Raw genomic sequence first — 11,216 nt, 5'->3', positions numbered from 1 at the left:
CCCTGCAGTGAGGAGATGAAATCATTTCTTAACATATTAAATGGATTCTTGTTATAATAAAGGTTTTAGTGAACAGTGGAAGCAAATTATCATCTAAAATGTGGTGAGAATATAAGTTTTGTATAGTTTTTGTGCATATTTATTGCTAATAATGCAGTAAAAAATACATATTCTGAGACAAAATACTGCATACGATGGAGAAACAGAGCACATCCACCACAAGCACAGCCAAGTGCTCATCCAGCAACACTTTTCCTTCCCACCTGTATCTCCTGACTCCAGAGCTCCAGCCTCCTCCTCTCTGGACACCTAATCCCCATAAGCCTCCATAATGCCCCGGACAGAGAGAGACAGAGAGAGAGAGAGCGAGAGAGGAAGTGGAGAGAGGAGAGTCTGAGCTTAATGACCTTGCAAGCCGATTACAGGCCAACCATGTTTCACAAAAAGCAGTGTGAGGCCTTGGGCTCAGCCTGCACAGTCTAATCAACTGCACAGAAACGGGAGGTCACGAATCCACACTCGCTCAAGATGGCAGATCCGTGATGGTAGCGCTGATAACGATGAACCTTTGCACTTCTTCTGCAAGCACCTGTTTGAAACGTCCTTATCAACACCGTTTTTTGAAAGGGAGAGTGTGCCGCCACTAGAGGGCAGCACGCACATTCTGTAATTACACAACTGCCCCGGCTGGAGAAAGTGTGTCACTCGGCCAGTGCTCCCTGGTGGGCTAATAGAGTGTTGACCTGACCCAAAGACAGAAAGTATCACAGAGATGGATTAAGAGGCAGCTTGATGCCTCTGATCAGAGGATTAACAAACTCACTGGATGCAAAAAAGTTTCCACTCCAGTGTCTTTGAATCTCCAAATCCACTGTTATCTTCCTATCAGTTTACGCTGTCGAGCTGTTGTGTTTCCTCTGCTCCGTCCTGTTGTTGTTGCTGTGAGGTCCTCTTCTCACCCACCTGCGGCTGAGGCGCTTTCGTGAGACACAAAGCCACTGCTCTGACCACTCGCATGCGTCCAGCAGGGCGAGCTGATCTCTGAGCAACACGGTGGTGTTACACTCGGCTGTGTGCGGAGACCCTTGCATCCGCACAGTGGCATCTGTTTGTTTGAAGCTTGAGGTGAAGTGAAAATCTCAAACAAAGAACTCAGAGGAGCCAGAACAGGCTGTGCTTTCAGTTTCACACTCATGCCCCCGTGTCCTACTTAGATAGGACGTGCAATGATTGTTCTAACGTGACTGAGCCTATTTGACCACCTGCTGCAGTGCCTTAGAAGTCATTTCCTGTCAGACACCATCACCCACGTGAAGTGCCACGATTCATTTTGTTCTTTTCCACCATACAGATACGTTCATTCACATTCTCTCTACCACTGTATTACGCAAAGGCCAATTACTGTCATATTTGTTATGCTGTTATGTTATAGGTTTGCATCTTTTAATACCTTTCAGTTTATTATCTCTTTTTTTAGTTTTGAATGTGTGTGTTTTCTCACTAAGGTAAACCTGTGAGAAAGCCACTTTAAGGAACTAAGCTTGCTTTAAGCTCGATTGCACAATCAGCATATTTGTCATTCGTATTGCAGTTTCCTTCCCATATTCTTACTGCTTCTGATTTCACGCCAAGTCACATAATACACACACACACAAGGCAAGTAAACAAGCAATTTTATTCAGCTGTCACAGAAAACAGTCACTCCAGAGGTATGCGGCCCCCGCCCCAGGGTGCAGTCGCCCCGCTCACTTCTTGTGATAGCGGTCGTGGCAGGCGCAGGTGAGAGCAGCAACCATCACCACAAATTCGCTGAAGTCGACCTCAGAGTCGTTATTAAAGTCCAGACCTTTCAGCAGCTTGTCCACCTCCTCTTGGTTCTTCGCTGCCTGCACAGACCAACAAAACCACATTACTACGGTGTTACAACACTGCATTGTAGCACTGCATGCAATTGGGAACTAAAAGTGCCACGATCAGCCTCTTTTTCGCGCCATATTTAGTAGAGCTTAAGTATCAAGAGTGTAGCTCTTTGAGTGCTTCAATGGCAACAACACAATGTTAAGGTAGGACGCAGAGATTGGTCCATCTTAGCAAAATACGCAGACATGCACAGCTGCAGAACGTCATCATTTTTAAAGGTGCGGTTGGAAAATCTGTCATGGTTTTATTGTCCGAATGTTTGCACACAGCTACAAAGCAACAACCTGGTAACCACAAGTTCTGACGCACTTTACACCACAACTCAACACATTTTCAATACTGGAGGCCTCTTTTGTAACTTAAAGCTGCTCTCGTGCTACGTAGCACGTACTAAGTTGGGTGTTTAAATCTTTAAAGTATGAGCACATGTGTCTAAGCCTCATTAACCAGTGCTGTTACCACCCCAGTCAGCACAGCTATCCCTCCCCTGGGGTATACGTTACCTTGAGCATTCCGGGCAGCTCCTTCTCCAGCAAAGTCTTGACCTCGGCTTTGCTCAGGGACTCCTTACTGCCCTCGCTGGCAGCGTACGTATCAAAGGTCTTCATCAGGATAGCCATGGCTGTCTCGAGCTGGGTCATGTTTGCTGCCTAAGAGGTGGTTAACGTGGTAAAGAGGAAAATCGAGGACCAACGCCGGTCGACAGAGCTGAAGATGTGCTGGGAGTGGAAGGAAGAGGGATCTGTTTTTATAGCTTTTGAAAAATGGGTTGAGAGTACGGCTCAAAAGGACAGGTAATACCTGCTTAAGTGTTTGATAGAGGTGGCGGCTCCGACATGTCAACATAGATCCCAGTTGCACAACGCCCATTGTACATATTACCTCACATACCATATAGAGCTTTAGTCATTTACTTGTTGATTTAAGGAGAAGTCTTTCCATAACTAAATCACAAAGGCAATAAATTCTATGATTTATTTAACTTGACTCAAAGTAGACCTTAATGAATTGCTTCTTTGAGGTATGAACTCAGTGCTGGTTGCAACTTTGGGTGTCAGATGATAACGGAACACATTTAACCCCAGTTACCCCAAATGTGAAGCCAGCATCAGCACATCTGCTGCGGTCGCTGGTCGTCAGTGCTGCAGTGCAAGAGTGGACATGAACCGCAAGGGGAAAGATTGAGCTGCGTACACGTACATGAGTGTACATGTCTGCTCACATATTTGGTTTTTTTCTGGCCCTGTGGGCTGGTCTGGTTTCCTTTCAACGGTGCTCTGTTACAGAATAAATGTAAGATATAGCGTGTAAGAGCACTTCTCAGCGCTCTCGCTTTCCCACATTTTGCTGCTACAATATATTACTGAAGGATGCATTTAAGAGGTTTGACTCCACGGCATATGAATTTAAATGAAATGTTACAGGAACATTACAGCAGTGTTATCTATATGATAAGAACAAAGGGTGATTAGCTTATTCTCATTAGTATGCCTATCATAAGGAGCATGCACAGAGTGTACAGTGTAAGTTAGGTGAGCAGTGTCTCCTGCATTTATGTTACTCACTGATGTTACACAGTTTGAATAAAGAACGATCTTTCAGGTCAGACTGCGCTTCATTCCAGGCGTGGCAATGTGGAGTATCACTGAACATGGAGTGCCTCCACTCATCACTCTGACACAACTGGGTTTAAGCGCTTGAGTTACGTTATAAGATTTTCGAAGCTCAAACTTGCATGCATGCCAGCAAAAAGCAATGTGCAGTATTATCCCACTGATGTGGTGGGCATGTACTGTTTGTACAGGGGTGAACGTTTGCAAGTGAAAGAAACGGCGTGAGAAAGCTGCAGTCACATGGTGTGGTGGTTAACACCTTCTGCAGGTTGTGTAAGTGGGCATAGAGCTGGGATGCAGGTAAGGGGTAACACACTGTACGTATTCTTTGTTCCTATCTGTGAAGGAGTGTCTTTCTGTGGCCTTTGACAGTCTGAAACCGGGTGACTCACTGGGCCAAGTGTCTCTGTGCTATGAAACGGCAGTGAATCGGCGCCCATCGGGCTGTTATATATTTACTTACTAATCACTACCTTCACATTTGTCATAAGATATGTGACACTAAAATAATTTATGGCACTATTTAGTATCCATGTTAACAATTTTAGCTTGCGACACATTAATTCATTGTGAGGCCATTAGTAAGCCAGATGAAAGCAAACTAAAGTCACACGATGTCAAAGGTTTTACATTTTACATTTGACCCATCTGTGACCTCAGCACTTTGCATGTCCCTCTGTGATTTGACCGAATGGGCAAACCTTATGCAAACCTTAAGGGAAAAATGAAAATGCTATTTCTTACGTGTTAAAAGGTATTTTCATGTTGCCACAGAGGCCTAGAATGACAAAATGGACCAAACCAAAACATATAAATCCAGTATTTCCACAGACATATTTTGGATCTTGAAAATAGATAACATGCAACCCACCTAAGGATAGAGGGAACAAACTGGCTTAGAACAGCTATGGTGTCACGTTTTCAGTATGTAAATGACGTCCAACATGGTGTAATCCTTATAAACTAATAATAGGGGCGAGGATCTTTACCATCATTCAGCTCTCTTTTATATTCTCTTCACATGCAGGCCGACAGTGAGCATATATGTTTTTTGAAAGCGTGTTTGTATGAATCGCATTGGCAATTAGCGGAATTCTGCTTTCAGTAATGTTAACGGTGTTTTGTCAACATGGTCTCTGGAAATTTTCGAAAATACACACATAATCTGAAATGCAGAGCGGACGTGTTCAGAGATGAGTGATCACAGAGGTCTCAGCGAAATGCATTTCCAGAAATAATCACTTTATCATTTTAGACGCTCTGTATGAAGCGAATGCGGCTTGTGTAATGAAAATGCAACAAGGCCAAGGAGAAACAACTCCAACCGTCACAGGCGCTGTTTCCACTTCCTGTCATTGACCTATTATGCAGCAACCCCGTAACACCACAGTTTCCACTCAGTGGCCTTCTCGTAGTCTGAAGTCACTCTGAAACCCTCTTGTTCGCTCTCGAATCACCAGTGTAGACCACTGACTCACTGACATCGTGAATAAGTCACAACAAAAGCATCAACTTGTCTCATTTTAGTCTGATACAATACACCCGTCTAGATATGCACATGCACCCTGTTATCATGTAATGGACTTCGACCACAAAGATGGATAAGACTTTATAGAAAAATAGAAAATATTTACACTCATATAAAATCATTTACATATTCAGGTAAAGGGAAACAAATGAATGTACATGATATACATGCTGAAAGACAACAGGTTTTAAGTAAGATGTGGAATATCCCCTGAGCAGATCCTCACCCACTGTCTTTGGTCTGCACACGCTCAAAGTAATCGAAGGATTCGTACACAGGAACCTGACACTGGAAGAGACAGGAAGACACAAACAATTACTGCAAGCACACTTTAATCTGTTTAAGTGCTGCATGGCCGTATATCAACGTGTGTCAAATAAGGGTAATATCACAGAGCTTGAGGATTTGTGTCGTGCAAAGGTTGACGGACGACCTTTGCTGACGAGTACAATATAAAGCTGAGTGGGTGTGAGCAATAGGCACAATTGGTCACAAACAGGATGTCAGTTATTATTTCATAATAACGCCTCTATGTGAGAATTTCCTGCTTTAAGTGTAGCTGTACAAGTTATAATGTGGACATGATATTTTAAACTTTTGCAATGTTATTATGTACAACGCATATGTTGTTAATTGTTTCTTATAATGTATCAAGCCTGCAGACTGTGGTGTTTTACAGGCTTATAATGCTCCTTCTATATCAATGAGGTGGGAGAAAGCAGTAGTAGTAGCATTAGTCGTGAAATGTGACTCTAAATAGGGTGAAAATGTAATCGAACCTGTCAGCATAAGATGCTGTATGTCACACTGGTAAGCCGCTGTGGGTATGTAACTTGATTTCGATTTCTTTGTATGTCAAATAACATTTGGTTCTGCTCCGTCTTTAGAGTCGGTGTGCACATGCACGTTCACACCATTCACCACATGTTACCCCGTCTCACACTTGAACTCATGTGGATTATAAAAACAGTTCTTGAAAGGTCAATTGAAGGCTGGCTGAACTGATGATCATTCACCGCGCTGAACAAGAAGAGCCAACACCCTCCCAGTCAGTTAGTGCCACAGGATTTATTATTTTTTTCCGTTACTACTACTACTACTGTTACTCTACATGCCACATTTGTGCACAGGTGTGTTTGCAGACTGCAGCAATAGACTCACCCACTGAGAAGAGCCTCTGGAGGAGCTGGTGCTGTGTTTGTCCATGTCAGCCTCCTCAGAGTCGATGTGGGGGACTTCATAGATCACCCTGGCTGCTTGTGCTGAAACACATGCACACATGCACACACAAATGATTAAAAGGATTGTTGCACAAATTTCTGTAGCAAACCTACATAGAAGCACCACTCTTTAGCTTTATTTTAACTAGATGTTGCAGCCACTGCTACCAATGTTGCTGCTGCTGACAGTACTACAAATACAAGGCTAATATTTCTACTAATATGCCATCCTACCTCCCATTTTTCACACCGGCTTATCCCTAGTCACAGTTATCGGGGCCTGGAGTCTACAGAAGTAACCAGGAGTGTCACAAGGCCCACTGCCCTGCTAACAGAGAGGAGGCACCATGTTCAGATTGTGGCAGGACACCATCATTCTCACCGTCAGCCCCTCAGGACCAAACTTGCCTAAATCATATAATGCTAACCTCATTGCTACAAGGAATTCCTCTTTTCCATTATTGATGATTAAATGGATTTGCTAAGTTCAGCTGAGTGGTAGCTACATCAGGAGTCCAAACCGGGTTCATCCTCCACTTTGAGGTGACTCACAGAATAGAAATGACAGATTTGCTGGAAGCGGAGGAGTCAAAGACGAGACAACGCACTAATGTGCATGTAAACGCACTCCACATTCATTTTGGTCCTCCACACTCTAGAGAAATCTCAGTATTCATCCATCCAACTGCTCACCTATGTTGTCTTTAAAGTTGCTCTAATCAATATCTTTTTGTCAAATGGGTCAAATGAAGCACGTATGGTGAATGGGGTCACTTCAGCACAGTAGAAAGTGTTTTAGTGTCTTTTTACTCATTGTTTTGCTGCAGAAGCCTCAGCTTTACGGTTCCCTCTGACGGCTCTCATCAGCATTTCTCCCAGACATAGGAGGCAGCTGTTTTCAATGGAAAAGCTTTCATAAACCCACTGTAATACCTAAAATAAAGTTAGTAACTAGCTAGAGTGAAGCATTTAGCTAGTAACGAGCCAGAAGTACAGAAAAAAAATGTACGTAAAAGGAGAATAAATAAATGTGTATGTATTCATTAGACTGGCAGAATCATGACTCTAAATGCTGATGTCTGGCGGATGTGCGATAGGCAGCTGTTTAGATTGTACAAAGGAAGCTGTGGTTGATGAACTGAAACACTAAAGCTTTGGTGACTTAAAAATCAGAAGCACTGGTGCCTGGTGTCCTAGAATTAATAATGTGATGCGTGTCTGACCTCACCTCAAATAGCAGAAATGAATTTGTAGGCCAAATAAACAGGAGCATAGTCGTAACTTTCCTACGTGCATGACCAGGTTAGACCCCTTGATACTATTCAGATGGGGGCCTCCTTTTTAATATTTTAGTAGTATTTTTTTTTTTCTCACTTAAAATACTAAGCATGTATTTGGGGGTCGGGTAGTCGGTTTAAATTGCCAAGGTTTCAGGATGACATTTCTGCTGCGGGCCACATACATTTGAAGTAAATGGAATTTAGTTTTTTGCCATTCAGAGCATTAAAAAATACATTCAATTACAAACCTGTTTCCAAAAAAAAAAAACTCAGGCGCAGAGACGACATATCAAATGTCAAAGCGGGGAAATGTTTGAAAATGATATCCTCATTTAGAATTTGACGCCAGCAATCTGTTTCAAAAAGTTGGGACCAAAGTGGCAACAAAGGACTGGAGAGGCTGTGTGAAGTGCTGAAAGAAAACAGCCGGTGGAACATCTCACAGTTAATTAGGTTAGCTGGCAACAGGTGGGTAACATGACTGGGTATAAAAAGAGCCTCCCAGAGAGGGTCTCTGAAGTCAAGATGAGGAGGGCTTCACCACCCTGTGACAGACTGAGCTGGCAAACAGCGCAAAGAATGTTTCTCAATGTCAAATTGCAAAGAATTTTTGGGTTTTCATTGTCTACAGTACATCGTGTCTTTAAAAGCAAGTTGAAACTCTGCCATGCAAAGAGGAAACTGAATATAAACCAGATCCAGAAACACTGCCATCTTCTCTGGTCCCGGGCTCACGTAGAGCTCATTTCAAACTGTCCTGCGATCTGACGGTTGAAGATTTGAAACTCTTTTTTTTTGACATTGTAGACGCCAAGCTAAAGAGGCGAGGGACCGTGCAGCTTGTTACCAGCACAGGGTTCACTTTCAGCAAGACAAAGCCAAACCACATTCTATATGTTTATGTGCATCTGCATGTTTGGCAAATTATGAGACGTGAAATACAACAAAGGAGACATTGAGCTGTTGAGCAACTGAAATCGCAAGAATGGGGAAACATTCCACTTCAAAGTGACAGCAGCTGGTCTCGTCAGTTCCCAAACGCTCACAGTGTTGGTGAAAGAAGATTTGATGCAACAGAGAAGTCAACATGGCGCCGTCCCAACCTTTTTGAAACGTGTTGCTGCATCACATTCTCATTTTCAAAAGCAAAGAAATCCCTCAGTTTCAACATTTTATATGTTCTCTTTGTGCTATTTTCAATGAAATATTAGGTTTCAGTGGTTTGCAAATCCTCAAATTCTGTTTCTATTTACATTTTCCACAGCGTCCCACCTTTTTTGAAACAGGGATGTAATTATGTTAATTCGATTTTTTTTTTTAATTATAATTCAGTCACATTTTGTGACTTTCTGACTTTTTACAGCATGTTCAGTTTTTTTTTTTTGCATGGTTAGATGGTTGGTGAACCAACCATGTCTGCGTCCGTTCATACCTTGCCTCCGTTGTAGAGCGCAGAAACAGGCGAGCACAATGAGCACCGGAGCCCCTACAGCCAGGCAAATTATCAGGGCAAGTGGGACAGAATCCCTGCTGGGTCCTGGATGATCGCCTTGTGTTGAAAATGGAACACAAATGGTGCAAAACTTTTATTCTAATATACAATGTGATTTGTGTGTGAATTATATGTTTAAAACATGCTTTGACTGGGCTGAACAGACCAGACCCCACGTCCTGAATACACATCGTTATCATCAACTGCAATGTTAGTCAAACTCTGAACACGAGCCTGTCAAGCTCCTGCTGTTCTGTCGCCTACCTCCTGTTGTGTTGTCCTTCGTGTTCTCTCTGGCCGTAACGCTGATGACAGTACCTTCTCCTTCAACCACAGTTAAAACCGGTATGTCCTGAAACACCTTGCAGGTGTATGTCCCCGAATCCTCCACCCTGATAGTCGTAAAGGCCAAGACTGAGCAGGTGGATGCCACAGGAAGGGGATTGCTAAAGGTCTCGCTCTTTATATTTGTTTGATTTTTTAGCCATTTCACGGTCAGTCTTTTAAACTCCCCCGTCCAGCAGCAGGTGATGTTTACTGCCTCCCCCTCCATGATGGAGACATCAGGGGTCTGGGTGACAACACGCACACCAGATGAAACACCTGGAAAGAGACGGAGCACTGTATGATTGGGTAGTTTATCACAATTCTGTACATACCGCAGGATTTCAGAAGCTGAATGGAGCAAGTGGTCATTTTTGGAGAAGTCAAGCTATAAAGACACAGCTTAAAATAAATCACAGTGATTTATTCTGATTTTTGTGCAAGTCAGCAAGCAAATGAACTGTTGACGCCACACCGACTGTTGTCGGTTTCTACATCTCATCGATATCATCAGTTGAATCGAGGTTCAGATCATGACATGGGCTGTGACACAGATAAGAAAGGTTGTGTTTTTTACTTACTCCAGGATGAGAGCGCACACAGAGAGGCAAGCAGCAGGCTGCTGAGCAGAAGCTTCATCTTTCCACACTGATTCACAGCCGATCACTGACGCTCATGTCTTCACAGCCCCTCTAAGTCCTTCCCAGCACACTCGGCTTCACCTTGTCGTCGGTGCTCTTTTGTATTTTCTGCAGAGAGGCGTGACAAAACCACATCTTGTGTTCCTTCCTCCCTCGACAGAAGTCGGCTGTAGCTTCTGTGCATTATTCTGATGAGCACTTCCCCGTTCTCTGTTCTCAGGTTGCAGTTCCTTGTTACACTGAAAATGAATCAATGTCGAGGAGAGAAGCCGTGATATCACGATTTCCATTGAGGAATTTTCATAGATATTAGATGTTGTATTAGATGTTGGCCTTTGCCCAGAGCTGCGTTTCAACTATTCAACTCTGTCCCAAGTTTACCTGATGTATTTTAGTGTCTTTACACTGAGTTAATTATCAGTATTAGATGGTTTTGTAATGGTTGATTTATTCGGTCAGTTTAGGTTGTAGCATCTTTGGGTATCTTCCTCCTCTTCCTCTCAGGCCTCCACCAGCTGGATGGCTTTTGTGTATTGTTTGCATGCGTCACACACACTTCATTCATCCACACACTGCATTCGTTACTGACCTGGCTGACTTGCATTATTATTATTATATATATTTTTATGTTAAGTTGACAGTAAATGTCATCTCAGATAGCAATCATGTAATAAAACTTTCAGCTGTCTGTAAAATATGTCATTTTGGACACTATTTTAACTTCAGCTGCATTCATTCCCAGACAAATCTGCTGCTCTGAACAACACACACCAGCAGAGCTGATAGTCAGAGGGTTAAGGTGCTGTCAATGAGCAGCTCCGGCCCTGACCAGCACTGGGAGTTAAAAGCATGAGAGGCTGTGACAGTATGAGGAACAAGAGCCCACATGTGGAGGAGCTTGGGGAGGTTGGATGGATCAAGCAAAGGACTTTGACCCGTGATACCCATGAGTGAAATGAAAAGTGAAGGCTGATTATTTTTGGACGTGAAGTAACTGTTTCCCAATGTTTAACCACATTTATTATCATCAAGCTGTACTTTGAAAGTCTAGCTGGACTTAGAAACCTAAGCCTTAGCATTGGATTTCCAGTTTCAAGGTATTGTGCATTAGAATAGCATAAGAGGAGGAAGATGAGTTTTAAGTGTGGCAAATGCTCTGAGATCCCACCTATAGACACGTTCAATACATAGGAGCTAC

The 11,216-nt window shown here is 43.1% G+C and overlaps 2 protein-coding genes across 2 annotated transcripts; both read right to left on the bottom strand.

Annotated features, from left to right (window-relative positions):
- Positions 1-1,690: 1,690 nt before the first annotated feature.
- On the bottom strand, positions 1,691-2,635 carry LOC143317268 (protein S100-P-like). The gene is made up of 2 exons (XM_076725329.1): positions 2,424-2,635; positions 1,691-1,886 (listed from the first exon to the last, which is right to left on the bottom strand). The coding sequence occupies exons 1-2, from the start codon at positions 2,559-2,561 to the stop codon at positions 1,746-1,748; spliced, it is 279 nt and encodes a 92-aa protein (XP_076581444.1). The 5' UTR covers positions 2,562-2,635; the 3' UTR covers positions 1,691-1,745.
- A 2,571-nt stretch (positions 2,636-5,206) lies between these two features.
- LOC143317355 (uncharacterized) lies at positions 5,207-10,074 on the bottom strand. Its single transcript, XM_076725489.1, has 5 exons — positions 9,959-10,074; positions 9,318-9,656; positions 8,994-9,110; positions 6,223-6,323; positions 5,207-5,349 (listed from the first exon to the last, which is right to left on the bottom strand). The coding sequence occupies exons 1-5, from the start codon at positions 10,014-10,016 to the stop codon at positions 5,284-5,286; spliced, it is 681 nt and encodes a 226-aa protein (XP_076581604.1). The 5' UTR covers positions 10,017-10,074; the 3' UTR covers positions 5,207-5,283.
- Positions 10,075-11,216: the final 1,142 nt, after the last annotated feature.

The sequence above is a fragment of the Chaetodon auriga genome, chromosome 24 (assembly GCF_051107435.1).
Source record: "Chaetodon auriga isolate fChaAug3 chromosome 24, fChaAug3.hap1, whole genome shotgun sequence".
NCBI lineage: Eukaryota > Metazoa > Chordata > Actinopteri > Chaetodontiformes > Chaetodontidae > Chaetodon > Chaetodon auriga.
The sequence above is the reverse complement of the archived record's forward strand: the minus strand, read 5'-3'. Positions and strand labels throughout refer to the sequence as shown.